General features: G+C 42.8%; 1 protein-coding gene across 1 annotated transcript in view; it reads left to right on the forward strand.

The window, feature by feature from the left end:
- The first annotated feature begins 209 nt into the window (after positions 1–209).
- Positions 210–16,821, forward strand: part of AHR (aryl hydrocarbon receptor) — a 353,719-nt gene continuing 337,107 nt past the window's right edge. The window contains exon 1 of the mRNA XM_069211815.1: positions 210–912. Coding sequence (XP_069067916.1) covers positions 857–912 — 56 coding nt within the window. The 5' untranslated portion in view covers positions 210–856. The remainder of the gene's footprint in view (positions 913–16,821) is intronic.

Genomic DNA, 16,821 nt, shown 5'->3' on the forward strand with positions numbered 1-16,821 from the left:
TCATGTTGCAATACTTGAGTTTGTCTTCATGGGTACAGCAAAGGCTGCCTCACTTCCACATCTGGCTGAGAAACAGTTAACGCCCTCCTCTGGCAGGCCTGTCAAGAGGGTCACGTGAGCTGCGAGTCCTGTCACCGAGGAGATCTAGAGGTTGGTGGGAGGAACCGCAAGAGGGGGCTCTGGGAGAAGTTTGCCGAGCTGAGGCGGGCAGTGGCCTGGCAGAACACGGCCAAGCATTTCCTGTTTCATCCGAGAGGGCGGCTTGGCTGGTGTACCCTCGCAGTTCAAGGGAGGGGAGAACGAAACCGATCTAAGAGCCCCGGGGAGACGTTTCCAATGGGCTGACCGAGCTGGCACCGGGTTGCCGTGGAGTGCAAGTGCTCGGAGAGGGACTGCCAGGGGACTGGAAAGAAAAGCCTTGTTTACAGGCAGCGAGGCGGTGGCTGGAAGGGAGGCCACTCGGATCAGCGGGCACTGCTGCAACCTGGGCTGCAGTCATTTGCAGCCCGAGCGCGCCTTCTCCCTTCTAGCGCACTGACTCGGATCGCAAGCGTGCGGAGGCTCTGACACACTTGTGAGGCTGTCACGGGGATACCCGCCCCATCGACGCCCCCCTCGAGCCACACCCCTGTCCCAGGCGACCCCAGGACGTCTCGCTGATGCTCGCTCTTGCTTGGCATCACCTGGGCTTTTTATGCATTTTGGAGGCAGTCTAGCACCGAGGGCGATAGCGCAGCAGGTGTGCAATCTTTTTTTGGAGTGAGAAATGCGCCCACAAGTGTAAACCGAAGGACAGCGCCGTGAACAGTGCATCTTGACCACGGAGTGGGCGCAGTCGTCGCAGGAGGGGCTCACGATGAACACCAGTGCCATTTACGCAAGCCGAAAGAGGCGGAAGCCTGTTCAGAAAGCGTAAGAAGACCGTCTGTGTTTTGTCTTTCTGTCTCCCCTGTGCCCTCCAATCCTGAGAGTCTTGGCCCGTTCCTGCACGGTTACTTAAGAGCAGTTTGCGAAATAGCCTCATCAGGAAACGAGCTGAGATAATCACTCCTGTCCCAACAATAGTTGTACGCAGTGGCACCTTGTTTTGCTTATTAAGATGCAAGCTGTGATACGATAGTGTGTTGCTGAACTTCAGTGCCTGTGCCACCCAACAGTGCGCGTGGCTCCGAATGGCTGGCTGTCGCCTCAGCGTCGCAACGAAGTATTACAGTTATTGCTGTCTGTTACACTTGCTATTCATTTGAGTAAACAACATTTACACACACGGGTCTTTGCGCTATGCCTTCCTGTGCAGCGCAGTTCCAAATTACTATTGTTGCGTGCATTAATTGCTACTGGAGTTAACGTAACGTAGCACAAATAAAAAGATAGTTGCATCCCGGGGCTTATAAACTCCATGTTTGCAAAACGCAGGGGAATGCAGTAATACTATCGGTGATATTACCACGCTATAGAGTAGACACAGCGCCTCCGAAAGAGGCAAGAAGTGAAAACCTGCAGCAGCACGCCTGCGTTGTGTAAACATGCGGCTTGAATTGTGGGCAGTGGGCTTGTCCCGAGTTGTAGCTACGAATGACCAGCGCCGGTCTCGAGCTTCATCCAACAGGTGGGGGCGTGCAGATGTTCACTGAGTGCTGTGCACTTGGACGTGTTGCGCACTTGGCAGCGTGTTTGAAGTGTTTTGGGGCGTGACCAGCAAACGGGCATAGCACGTCTCTCCGGAGCTGAGGGACGGAGTGTTTCATCAGGGGCCTCCTCCCAGGCCCCTGTCTCGAGTGCCCAGCTTTGGCAAAAGGGCAGAAGTTTTCGGTCATTAAAACACTGTCTTGGAGGAAGGCGGGGGGGGTGCTTTGTGTGTTTGTGGCTGGGCAGTGACGCCGTCAGGGAAGGACTGGTGGGGTTTCCTCAGTTTGTCAGGGGCACACGCCCTTTTACGGTAAACCACGACATCTCCCCGCACACTGCACATGCGTGCACACGAAAGAAACATGGGTGATGCATGATAGCGCCCGCAGTCGATTTTTGGTTAGACATTCATGTTGACGCTGCACAGTGTCTGGTTTTGTTATTCTTGCAACACAGTTCTTCTCTAGCCACTTTATTTTCGTAGTAAAACGTTTGTTGTGGTTTGTTTGCGCCTTCTATTTTGCAGGGTTCTGTAGTCCCTCAGCGCGGTCAACGTTCTCAAGTACTTTTATTATAAGCTGCAGACTTTAGCACGTGTTGTTGAATTCCAACCACACATGCGTAGAAGTTGGTGCGCTTGTTATGCAAGTCGGACAAGTAAACAGGGTGATGTGAAAAAGGCATACCGGCGAGACTGGAAAGTAAAATGCTTCTATAAACTTATTTCCTGTTCATTGTTGTGATTGCCTCAAGTCTCACATTGAAACCTGTTGTGTAAGCATTGGGGAAAACACGTGCGGACTCGTATTTCTTTGCATGTGCACAGAAAGAAGGAAGTGACGGCATGGCCTGTTACCGTGTGCGAGCGTGCACGAGTGGAAGCAGCACAGCGCTCATACGGTGCCGGAAGTGTGGGCTCTGGGACTCGTTCGCAGTGTAGTGGTTACCCCGACCCTGCTGCTAGGTACTTTGCTACCATGCGTCTGTGTTTTTTGGTCAGGCGCATTTGATAATTTGAGAACATGTTAAGCATGTTTACAGCACATATGTTTCAGCTGTTTCCACTAAGAGAGGGCATCTAACTGCAATATACTCATGCTAGGCCGGGGGTCTCCAACATTTTCTGTAAAATGCGCTACTTATGTTCAATAAAATGATCTCGAGCTTCTAATATTATTGGAATACTGACCAAATCAAGGATACATTAGCGGGCTCCATGTGCTAGATGACCAGCATTGATTACCTCAATGCACCAGGCACGGTTGCCAAAAGTAGTGTAAAAAAGGCTTTGCGAATGTGTAATGTCTCTACAGTACTAACACATAGCAGCCATAGTTGCAATGTCCCTTGCACCAATGTAATATTAGTAAGGCGTATCCGCAACATCACATGATTTACTAGTAAAAAACAAACTTTAAATACATTTTGGAAATCAATCATTTTTCGCCAAACATCTTATGAGTTCTGGAAATTAACACATTTTCGTCTCAATGCACACTTTTTGGCGTATATACATTACGATTCTAATTTCGTAAGCTTCTCTGCAGACATAAGAGCTACATCTAGGTGGCTGGAGAGCCACCAGTAGGTTCCCAGCCTCTTTGTAATCAGAACCTGCCTTGTAGAAAAGGCCCCACTGCCCTGTTCAGCAACCAAACCCTGCCCAGGCCTGCCCGGAGTTTGCGGTTTCATGGTAGTGAAATAACTGGTTTACAAAAGTGCTAACAAAAACAAACGCTAAACCGTTGTCCCCTCCTTTGGTAGATAGGAAACGGGATTGTCTCCTCCCTATCGGACATTAGGCGCACAGCGCGGCCGGATTTCCTATTAATACGGTGTGCTCTTGTGCAAAGATAACACAAAAAACGTGCATTATTTTTTCTGCGTGCCTGGCGTGGAATGGAGAAAATTGGTTTTGTTGATCAAACGGGACATGCAAATAATTTGCCCCAAAATAAACCCGGAGCCTAATGAAGTTGCACTATGTTTGTTGCTAATCAACAGACGGAAGAGAAATGATAGAGCAACAAACGCGGCCACGTTTTTCACTCTTGAAAATTAGGTTACATTTTTAATACTGTTTCTAATTAAATCAAAGGGCAGGTATCCTGTAGCACTTATGCTTAGATTGTTTTGACTCTGTGATGCAGTGTTGCTGAGTCACAGTTAGAACACACTCATTTTGCTCCATGCGTCAGCAAATATAGTGCAAAATGGAGTTGCCTCGTTCGTTTCCCACAGCCCGAAACACGATTTATCTCCTGGAGCCCACGTTACGGAGCCGAGCAAAACGTGCCTGGTCTCGGGTCTCATGCCCTGATGAAGGCCTTTAACACTAAAAGATGTTTCATTTAGGTGCTGTTGGCTCTGGACAGAGAATGAATGGACCGAGAAGTAGATTAAAGTTAAAATACAGCAATTGTTTCCTTATTTGTGTATTCGCCTTTTAAAACCAGGCTATAAATTCGACCGCTGCGAGATTATGCGTGGTGCTTTGTGTATGATCTGAGAAACGTTAGGAGCTGTCTCATGAGCTGGGAAATGTATCTTTTTCAATGAAAGATATCCACTCCCGTATCAAGTTGACGGCATCCAACAACAGCGAACAACAAAAAGAGCCGTGGGGGGATGTGGTCTACACGCTGTATGCTTGCCCTTATGTCCCCATGGGTCACCACTTGGCCATTTTGCGTGATCATCTGTCTCAGTTCCTAAATCTACTGAAAGCGCGGAGTGATTAGAAACATTCTAGCGCTTGAAAGATTATTGACCGTTTACAGTGTACTTTATATTTGTATCTATTTGCTGGTGGAAAAAAACAAAAATATGCCATTAGTTAGCAGGGGCGCCCCGTGTCCTGGTGCGCACAGGGAGAATGGCCCCTTTGACTGTTGTTGGGAAGTACACTACAGCAATTACCAGTTGTCAATGGCTCCTCAAGGCTCTAGGTCCAGTGCCAATGAACCTGGTGGACCAGTGGTCGCCCCTGCAACATGCGGTTAAGCACCCCATGAGCGTATGAGGAACCAGCATGCCACGTTATGGCCCTCATCAAATATTTAGATAGACATACATGGCATTGCACATCAATTTTTAAATACTTCTAGTAAAAATAACTCATTAAAAATGTTTGAAATTCCATCGTTTCCCCAAACTTTATAGAAATTATTTTGCACCTAATATTTTTCAATTTTAAAATACTTCTAGTAAAAATAACTCATTAAAATGTTTGAAATTCTATCGTTTCCCCAAACTTTATAGAGATTATTTTGCACCTAATATTTTTCAATTTTCTTTTTTAAATTCTATTATTTTATCGAAATGAAAACGTCATTAGAATTAATATAAGTGCTACATTGACTACCAACCAATGCGCATCACTGGGAAATTTATATTTTCAGACGTCTGCTGAAGAAAAAGCTAGATCTTATTAAAAACACAGAAGACAATATAGAGTTTGCGTGGCTTGGTAAATCTGGAGTAACGCAGGCAGAGCAAGTAGCTGCCTTGATGTACTCTGCCCCAGGAAGGTATTCCAAGGATGGAGCGTGGGTGTAAAACCTGGGAATGCGTCAAAATGCTGCACCTTCCTAAGGGAGATGCAACAAGGAGAAATATTTATTTTCACCTCGTTTCCTCTTTCTGAGTGTGATGCACTCTGCAGCACACATAGAATGAGGAAAACACCTCAGGAGATTGTTTTTGTGCAGGATGGTATGCCTTCCTGCGCAAAAACAAGTCTGCCTGAAACACGGGCACTATGACACAAGAGTGCCTGCTTTGTGCTAGGCAGCAGGTTGTGCGCCAGCGCAGGCAGAAAGCAGGAATGCTCCATATATCATTAAATATTTCACATTCCTGCCCTCTACCCATCAAACAGCGCAGCAAGTTGTCTTGCTGCATTGCTTTACGCAAAGGTTTGATAAATTTTGAGCTAAATATTCATTTAAAACATAGGCCAAAATGTAATTCTTTGTTAACAAGTTAGTGGGAAAAGAGAACAGAACTCATGATGTCTGGTTTTGAATCATGTCTCAATAAAACCTTTTAAAACCAGAACAGTTGCATCTGATGGTTTCTTAGTCTTTAAGTGAACATAAAACTTACAAATATTGAAATTCCATAAAAGGGATGGTGCCGTAACATGACAGGAGGGTTTTTAAATGATTTGTGAAAGAAAATGGAGACTGCAAAATTTTACGTGCCCATTAGATTTGAGCCTGTCCTCAAACTTTCCAAATGTTTTGCAGAAGGACATTGGATCAAGGCCTATTCTATTTATAGACCACATAGGTGGTTTATTATCACGCTCCATGATGGAGGGATGCCAAATGCACCACCGACATGCAGACCAGCAGTAGTTTGTAGCAGGCCTCGGAAGATGAGTATGAAAAAAGTGTATGTAAAAAAACATGCCACGCCAAGGGTGGAAAAATACATTGAGACACCCCTGCTGTTGATTTGACAAACATAGGTAATGGAGTTATGCTCAACCGAAGCACTTGTCATTGCTAGCGTATATATCTCTAATTGTGCGACCCCTTCCTAAGATGTGGTGTAAAACATTGTCTTTAATTTTCTCATCTGCCTTTATAATGTTGCCTCTTCACATTGGTCAGAATCGGTCACCAGGAGACTGGTTCATTTATTTCCCTATTCAGAGTAACATAAATGTGATCAGTTTGACTGTTTGAAGGTGCTGTGAAGTATTCACGCTACATTCTTGTGAATAGGTTGTCTTTCTCATAATTTCCATGCCTTCCACGGTTCTCCAACTATACGTTCTTAATAGAACATTGACATTTTAAGAGCTCAATTGAACACAATGGAGCGGCTCTGGGTAGATTATGGCTGGTATGAGCCCGGAGCTCCAACATTTGTCTTTTTGTTTCTCCCTTTTTAATTTAGAACGTTCTACCATTAGTGGGTAGGATGTTCTAATAGCCTTATAGCCATTCTTCCTCATGCTATACCTGTTGTTAAAGGCCCTCTCCCTCATTATAGGCCCTCGCCAGCGGCTCTGGCCTATAAGGCAGGTTCAGGGCCTTTAACAACCAGTATAGCCCTCAGCAGCGGGCTATAAGGCTATTTTAATTAGGCCCGGATCCATGCCAGATTTCCATAATATAACCAATAAAATAATTTTTATACTTTGCATCTGAATGAAACCCATTTATGCAGCCAGTGATTATGGTGAAAATGTGGCATGCTTATGGCCCCTGGACCTACCGTGTACATCCGTGCTCTAAATGTATTTTCCAGAGTGCTTAGGAGCTGAGACCTACTTAACAATGGTTGGCATTTTAATCTGCAGACTTTGTTGGACCGAAGTGCACGTGGGACGATGCGAAAACACGCATAAACATTTATTTTAAGGGTTGGCCGGTGTTGCGTTTTTTACCAGCGAGTTAGTATACAAAGTCTCCTCAAAGAGTCTTTAACAGGATGGTGTTTCATTAATAGTTTAGAACCCTTTTCGCTGTATTTCACGTAGAGTTGACAGAAGCTCGCCAAGCAGCGACTGCCTTTCAGTTAGCTTGTACTGAAGCCCGGGTTCTGAAGTCAGAGTATTTCTATGGGAACTGTGCATCCCAGACAGTTTTTTCATTATTTGCTGGCGATGTTTACATTTTCACACAGTGGTGAGGCCTTCACGAGTTGCTAAAGAGAGTGTAGTGGCTTTGGCGTGATTCACACGTGGTTTTCTGTCACTATTTTCCTCATTTATTTGACTTACAGGGCGCTGTTCGTCATTCTGTGGACACTCGGGTGCGTTAAGCATTATTGAGTGTATGGGCCAAAAGAAAACGAAGCTTTTTTTTTTCTTTCGTATAAGCATGTAATACACGAGCTCTTGTTTGAAACAGCATAAACTCAAGGAACATACTACTTGGTCTTTTTTGTGAGAGGTTGTTTCTGCTTTTATGTCCCTGATATAACTAGGTACGTTTGAAAGGTATTTTGTTTCTCCCTCTGCAGACACGCAGCACACATTGTATTTGTCTCAGTTGGCAAACTGTTAACTTGCTTTGCTGGTACTTACACACTGAGTGGAATTACACATTAGACATTTATCATATTGTTTTCCAAATTAGAGGTTTATAACATTGATATAGATATTTACATCCGTAAACCTACGCCTATTTTTGGAGCACATTTCTGGTTAGCAAAAGAACTCGAGGGACAACTCCAGTGAAAATGCTTCAGTTCCTTCTTCTCAGGAGTATTCACTTACATAATTGTTAGTATGAAAATGTAATTGGTGCGGATGTCCACGTGCGGGCATTTTATGCTCCCAGACATGTCTAAGAGAGCAGACTGGTTTGCTCTGAAGTTTCACCCGTTTGACAGAATGTCCAGTGGGTAAATCTAACTAGCAAAGAAAAAAATCCACCAACCATGATTTTGTCATTCAAGAGCACAATTTTGCTCTTGCTTGTCATTGTTGCATTATTTAAATTTGATAGTAGCTTTAAGGATTGAGTTCAGTATTAAATGAAATAATACATTACTTTATGTTGATTGAACTCACTGTTGAGTTAGTTGGAGAAACCATACCCACGCATATAATACTTTCCTAAACCCATAAATCGGTGCAGGTTTACAGAGACGATATGGTCCATTTGACAGTGGGTTACTATTTTCATCTGTCCACTTTATCTACACTTGGGCTTTTCCATGTGTTTGCCATACACACCAGAGGAAAGAAGTACACGTAATATTTGTGTAAGGCCTTCGTTAACTTCTAACAGAACAAAAGGGATGAATTACAAACAAGAATGACTTGATGCTGCCGTCTTCCCGTGCGTTGGTGCTTTTTAAGGCTGCCTAGCAGCATACATTCACTTTTGCACCATCGGTTTTGTTTGATGCCTCATTTGAAAACATTTCACACATTGTATGCGTTCTGTGCAACACTCGCGCAATGTGAAAAATGTAAGGGGAAATAAAAGCATTTCTCCTTCTTTGCAGCTGCCTCACAGAGGCGTTGTTTTTTAATTCAAAATCCGGTCTAATAACTTAAGAAGAAATTTGTATAAAAAACATGGTGGTAACCATTGAATGCCCTAGTACCACCCATCCCATGGAATGCCGCCTTCAAGAAAAATAGTGCAAAGCAGTCAAGGTGTACCATTGTCCAAGTACCACCCATGGAATGCCCCTTCAAGAAAAGTAGTGCAAAGCAGTCAAATCATTGTTTGCGTTACAAACAGGGCACTTTTCCAGTGCAAAAAGAGTGTTCATTGGAAAATAAATATAATTTCAAGACTATGTGCCACGTAGTGAGCCTTTGCGGCAGCACTAAGGGCCAGATGTAGCAAACTGTTTGCGAGTCGCAAACGGCGAAAATCGCCGTTTGCGAGTCGCAAACGTGTGTTTGCTATGCAGAAATGCATTTTGCGAGTGGACCCAAAAATATTTTTTCAGAGCAGGCAGTGGTCCAAGGGACCACTACCTGCCCTGAAAAAATCAGAAACTAAAGGTTTCGTTTTTTTTTTTCTAAGTGCAGCGCGTTTTCCTTTAAGGAAAACGAGCTACACTTGGAAAAAAAAAAACTGCTTTATTTAAAAGCAGTCACGGACATGGAGGTCTGCTGTTCCCAGCAGGCCTCCATCCCCGTAAGTGCCCAGAGTTGCTATTGGGGCGCAAATTGCGACCCACCTCATTAATATTAATGAGGTGGGTCTTTGCGACCCCATAGCGACTCGCAGACGGTGTCTGAGACACCGTTCTGCATAGCAAATTGCAAGTCGCAATTTGCCGTCTTCCTACATCTGGCCCTAAGTCTTTATACATATTTCATATAATGTGCCTTTCAATAAAGCATCTGCTAAAAGTTTTCAGATTTTAAATGACATATGCTTTTTTATTCAACCGCGCCAAACTACGCCAAAGCCATGCACATACCAGAAAATATTTTTGTAAATACTATTTTTTTAAATCATGACACACACCTGCCGTCATTTTGAGCCAAGCCCAGCATTTTTCAAAAGTATTTGTAGCTGTTGTTCTGTTCACAAAATATGGAACAGAACCATCAGATTTCATTTACATATTTGGTGAAAAGGAAAGGTGGGGCTGGATTACACTTACAGCATATTCAGTCCATTTAGTGTTTATTCTTTATCTCTTTACTTTTATCGTACCCCAGATGTAGGGTCCAATTACCATTTTGGCTGTGTGACTGTCAGACCACCAAAGCCACGGGGGTTAACGTCGTCTTCAACCCGACGGCCTTACCCCCGTCATATTATGATATTTCCACCGGGCTGACCAGCGGAAACATCATATTATGACGTTTTTGCCAGTAAGCCCGGTGGAAATAGTGTGTCAGCATTGACCTCGGCTCCCTTAAGGGACCAGAGGCCTATGCTATTGCACTCAGCACCCTCGGAATGCGCACTGTCTACACTGCAGACAGTGCGCAGTTCGAGGGTGCTGGAAGGGGGCCCCCTGCTCTGCCCATGACATGGTCCTGGGCAGTGCAGGGGCCTCTGTATGGCCCCCAGCACTGTCTTTCCACCAGCTTTTTTATGGTGCGGACCCCGCCATGAAAAGTCTGGCGGAAGGTGGAGTCGTGATCACCAGGGCCGCTGTGGCAGACCATGACTCCGATCTCTCCCAACCCTTCGAGATCTATGATCCTGGTGGTCACGGCAGTCTTCTGGTGGTCCAACCACCAGGATCGTAATCTGACAGTCGGACCGCCAGGACTGCAGCGGTCCCACCGCCACAGTGGGTTTGGCAGTCCGAGGGCCCCCAAACTCCTAATCAGGTCCTTAGTATAATTTAATAGTCCTCTTTTATTATTTTAGAATCAATGCTTTAAAAAAATTATTATGATAGAGGGTCCAGTTCACAAAGCATTTTATGTACTTGGGTATGACTTAGATACAGAAATATATCTGTCAAGATTCCATTGCTGGTTCAGGAACAGTGGATTTTTGAGCTAGCAAATGGTATTTATTCATAGGCATATTTACAATGAATTGGCGTAGAGCAGTGCTGCAAGTCTTTTTGCTGAACTGTCATACACCATTTCAAAAGGGCAGGAATGCACCATATTTGCAAGATATGGTGAATTCCTGTCCTTTCAGCCAGGACTAGTGCACAATTTGGTGTCTAGCATCAACACAGCCACCTTTGTACCATGATGCAAGGGTGTTTGCCTTGTTGGCAGGATTGTGTTTGTCCAGGAAGAGACATCTTCCTGCACAAAAACAATCCAGGGAGGCTTTTTCCACTTTCTATCTGTGCTGCAGAAAGTAGCACACATAGAAAGTGTGAAGATATGATGCTGAGTAAGTATATTATTTATAGTATTTACTGTAGGCAGGGGAAAGGAAATGAAGTCCATCAACACACAACAAGTACTGCCTCCCAACTGTCTACCTCCCGCTCTCCGTTCCAACCCAGAACCCAAGAACAATAGTGCTATGTATTATAGCAACCTACAACACCACACAACTTCCCCCTTATAACCAAATACATAATGGTATACATAAAGAAATGTTAAAACTAAATACCAGATTTGCATAAAAGAATAAACAACAACAACAAAATATAAAGAACACATTGTAAGCTAAATTGTAGGCTAAAAGAAACTAAGACAACAATAAAATTCAAAACCTTCCATTTCATCTAATTACAAAATCCTGAAACTTAGTAGGTAACAATGAGACTCTGGTCGATCTCCTCACCCCCTTGATGTTATGAACTTGCTTGTTGCCATCTCATGATGCAGTTCTACTTATCCTTTGTTTCAACATGTCACTAATGCCACCAGTTGCCAGCTCTTTCCCTTGTTATTCCTACTGGCGTATTACCAGGACCTTCTGAAATGATGTTAGAGCTGGAATTAAACTCATTTTCCTCTTTCCACAGAGTATCTCCAGGAACTACAGTTCTGTTGTTCCTACCACATACAGGTTTTTTACATTTAGATAGATTACTAAAATGCCAAACCTTTCCATTACTAAGTCTTGCTAAACACGAAAACACTTTGATCACTTGGACTGGATTGGATTGGAAAATTGACTTCTACCCTTCTGTAAATTTTTGTTCAATTTGATACGTACCTAATCACCTTCATTCAAGGTGACATTCTTCACATTATGCAGCTTATCATAACAACTTTTGTATTTGTAACGCGCATACACTAAATTGTTCCTAACAATATCTGGTGACCATTTGCTTTGAGAACTACTTGACATCCATTCTACGTTATCCTTAGTAAAAGGTTCACGTCCCTTCAATATCTTAAATGGACTGGACCCAGTGACTGTGGGAGTTGTATGGTAAGCCGATATTAATTTGTTTAATTCAGGTTTCTAATTCCTTCCTGAGTTGATGGAAGATTAAATACAACCCATTATTACCTTGTTAAATCCCTCCACAGCCCCATTACTAACAGGATGGTACACTGGTATTTTTTCCCAATGACTCAATTCTTTGTAAGTAAGTTAGTGAACTTTCCAGCTACAAACTGTGGACCATTGTCGCTTAGCAATGATTTGGGTATTCCTTCTCTCAGGAAGATTTTTTCCAGGAATACAACAACACGCGTTGCATCTATTTTTTTCACAAATCCCAATCTCAGGCCATTTGGAATAAGTGTCCAATAACACAATATTATATTTAGGATTACCATTTTTAGCTAGAATAACACCTAAAATGTTGATAGCTAAGGCTTCCCAAGGACCTGAGGGTACTTCATTAAGACCCAAAGGTGGTCTCAAGATTACACAAGTTTTGTCAGCCTCTTCACACTGCGCACAGTTCCTCACATACTTTTCCATTCACATCTCAATTCCAGGCCACTGATAGAAACATTTAACCCTTTGTCTGGGTTTGACTATTCCCTATTCATGCATTAACTCCAAAACATTTTCCGGTAATTTGAGCGGGGGAATCACTCTTTCTCCCCTAAAAAGTAAACCTGAATCCTAAATGGACAATTCATCTCTTAACTCCCAAAACTTCCTGCATTCTTCAGGAATATTCTTTTTCTCAGGCCAACCTTGTAATACAAATCCAGGAACATTGTTTAACACCACATCTTCCTCATACCCTGTCTCCCATTAATTTTTTGAAATAGCTTCTGTTTCAACATTGCAATGCTATAATCATCCCAGTCATTAACACATTTCATTCCACACTTCACGGTAGACCTATTCAAATAATCCGCTACTTTGTTCTTTCTTCCTGGTACTTATTCAACATCATATATATAATCTAACAATAGCAAGGATATTCTGGCAATGCGTGGACACTTTTAGTAAAGGATGATGATCAGTGCGCAAGGTAAATTTGTTACCCCATATAAATTGTCTGAACTTCTTTATAGCCCATATGCAAGCTAACATTTCCTGCTCAATAACCAAATACCTTTCCTCAGGGGATGTCAAAGATCGGGATGGAAAAAAATATGGTGCTTTCATTCCCATGACCTAGTGATTGGGTTAAAACAGAACCCACACCTTTACCATTGGCATTGGTAGTTATGATCATGTTAGCCTTGGGGCCAAAACCATGTAAGGGAATAGAATTACAAATATAATTCTTAATTCCCTCAAATTCTGTTTGCTTTGTGGTGTCCCATTCAAAATTCTGCTTGGCCTTGAATAACTGACGAATATTGTATGATTTCTCAGCAAAATATTTTACAAACTTTGCGAAAAATTCTGTCAGGCCAATAAACGGCCTAACCTCATCTTTGCAAGAGGGAGCAGGAGCATCCTTGATAGCTTCTACTGTAGCTTTTTTAGGTGAAATTCCTACATTACTAATCACGTGGCCCAGATATGTTACAGACTGCCTACAGAACTTGCATTTGCTTATTCTGACGTTAACCCAGAATCATTTAATTTTCTCAATACTCTATACAAATTGTTGTCATGATCCACTTTATTTTTGCCCATTATTAATATGTTGTCATGGAAATTCACCACATTGGGAATGTCTTTTAAAAGCTCATTCATTAACCTTTGGAATACCACCGCACCCGATGCCAACCCAAACGGCATGCATACGAATTGGAAACATCCCATAGGTGTAAAGAAAGCAGTAGTTTTCCTACTACTTCCTTGCAATGTAATCTGATGGTAAGCAGACGACAAATCTATTGTGGAAAACCAAGAAATACCTTTGGTCTTTGTGAACAATTCAAAAATGTTCGGTAACCGGAATTTGTCAACAACAGTGCCCTTATTAAGGTCTCTAAGGTCAACGCATAACCTCAATTTGCCATTGGATTTTCTGGCCACAACTAAAGGTGCTAACCACTCTGCACATTCTACAGGCTCAATAATTCCATTCTCAACTAATCTGTTTAGTTCAATTTCAACTTCATCCCTCACACTCAACGGAAGAGCCATAACCTTATGGATAATCGTATTTGCTTTGTCCTGTAATATAATCTTATGCACAAACCCCTTCAGAGAACCAATCCTGACAGAAAAAAACTTTTGGAAAGTATAATTTGATTTTGCCATCCAATGCTTGTTCTGAGTCCTCCAACAACAAAACTTGATCTACCCCATTAGGATTCAACACTATGTTCAAATCTTTCTCATCCTTCCACCCTTAGACAGATGGACCAACCTCAGCTACGTATAGTGTGCACACTGTTTTCCTGCCTCTAAATTCTAATGACAATTCACAGTAACCTACTATAGGATTTCTTTCCTCTGTGAAGGTGACTGGATGATTGTTGCAATTTACTAAATGTTCATTAATTACTTGAATGAAACATTTCTCCCACATTTCTTTATTGACAATATATGGTGATCCTGAATCAATAATAATGTTGATACGTACCCCACCTATAGTCATCCCACACATTGGTTTATTCCACTGTATCAACTCTACATTAAGAGCTGGACACTCAACACATAAAACTTCTGTGTCCTTGAATTAACCATCATCCAAATGCCCAGAATCTGACTTAACAGAAGTCAAATTTCACACTCTGGTTCCTTTTACCCTTTTTCCTGCACAACTTTGCATAGTGCTCCATTATTCCACAGAAAAAACATTTTGCCTTAAGTGCAGCACAACGTTTATCTCTTGCAAGGTGATCTCTGCTTCCACACCTAAAACAACTTAAAACTCTGTCTACTGTTTCTGACAACCAAAATGGCCTCTGCGTATGACGTCATGAGCAGCACAGCGTAACAAGGAATTCCCAGTAGCTCATTTGACAAGTGAGGAATCACCATGGACAGCAGGACTCACGCCTCTGCAGGACTCATGCCGCACTGTCTGCCGGCTCACGCAAGAAACGGTTAGCTGAATAATCACCATAGACGGCAGGCTTGCACCACCACTGTCTGCCGGTTCGCCAAAGTAAACGGTCACTGGCTGCCAAAGCACACACTAACTGACAAGGTCACCGTACATACAAATTAAAAAACAGAACTTCGCCAGTGAATCCATGTTACTACCACATTGCTGTGCAGATCGGCTCTCCAGTGTCTGAATGTCCAAATAACCAGTGCAATGATGTTCTCTCCCTCGCCGCAGGCTTGAGTAAGCTGCACTCCAAAGAAAATAATCCACAAAGCAAAATCTCTGGTGCGTACATTACCAGCTCGTCTCCAATTTGTGAAGATATGACGCTGAGTAAGTATACTATTTATAGTATTTATTGTAGGCGGGGGAGAGCAATGAAGTACAACCACATATGACAAGAACTGCCTCCCAACTGACTACCTCCTGCTCTCCGTTCCAACCCCGAACCCAAGAACAATAGTGCTATGTATTATAGCAACCTACAACACCACAAAAAGAGGAAAACACAAGGATAAATAAAGATATTTCTCCTTGTTATGCCTCCACTGGGAGGTGTACAGTTTTGACGCATTTCCATGTTTACAGATCCTTGTAAATCTGGGAATGCATCAAAACCCACGGGTGTTACGTGAGAAAACCTTCTGAAATACCATGGAATATTCCCTTGAAGCAGGGTAAGACAACTCAGAGACTTGTGCTGCGCTGCCTTACACCATAGCTACGAAGCCATGAAAAGCCACGCAAAGTGGCTTTGCGCGGCCTCGTAGATATGGGTCTGCACCCTGCACCGCTAGAGCATCATAAAAAGTGATACACTGGCGGTGCCAGGGGATTATAAATAATCCCCTAAAATTCCACAATTGTAAGTGGTCATTTTTGCATATGCAAATCTGCTGTTAGTGGGACATTATTAACATTCGTTCCTTGGTTGAGCTGTCAAAGTGTTCCAACACACATCTGCTTAATTAAAGAAAGGCAGGACAAATTATTTTTTTAGGGTGGGAAATGAGGATTGACCACTACCAGTAATGTTGGAAAGGTAATTCAGAAAGTTGTTTTATCACATGAAAAACAACCAATTGCAGATGACCTTTTTCATGACATGTTCCCATTGTGCAGCTATTTATCTGTTAAATCCATCCAGACAGGAAGTATGTACAAGCTCAGGTTAGTCAAAAATACTACCACAAACATGCCTTGCGGAGCAGGAAAATCAAGTTGTGCTAAAATAAAGTAAAACAGCTCTAGATAGAGAAATTATGGCTCACATTTGTTTTTATTTTGAAAGATAATCTACACATACTCTTACCTACAACTGTAGGCGAACAATGAAGGTAAGCTGGTTGGTCAAGCCAAATATCAACAAAAGAAAATCTCTTTCACGTATCCAGGCCAGACCCAACCCCAGCAGAGCAGGCAGACAATCCAGAAAGTTTCAGACATTATGTATATGGTGTAGTGTATATCAGGTCTTTTTGGGTGATAACGTGCCATTCATAGCAGAATTCTCACTGCCTCATTGTTAATAGTAATTGTTAGCAATCTAAAGCAGCAGGGACATGTGATTTCTCTGAATTCAGAAGAAAGATTAATCAAGAAGGAAGCCCAGTCTGATTCACTTTGTGCCCTCACAGAAATGGTTTGCAAGGTTTTGTCCCTACCATACCCTGTTTTTTGTATAGCTTCTCCTTGCTTTTTCCTCAGTTTCACTGCTTTCTCTGGTACCTCCAAGCCCATGGATACCCTTATGGGTGATTAGCCAAGCTTTTCAAATCCTGACTGATTGATCCCTAAATCTGTAGACCCATTCTCTCTGTTCTTGGCCCTCTCATTTTACCACATTGAAAGGTAGTAGCTTGTCAAATGACACCAGTGACATCGTCCTCCAACCCCCTTCTT

This window comes from Pleurodeles waltl, chromosome 10 (genome assembly GCF_031143425.1).
Source record: "Pleurodeles waltl isolate 20211129_DDA chromosome 10, aPleWal1.hap1.20221129, whole genome shotgun sequence".
NCBI classification, from domain to species: domain Eukaryota; kingdom Metazoa; phylum Chordata; class Amphibia; order Caudata; family Salamandridae; genus Pleurodeles; species Pleurodeles waltl.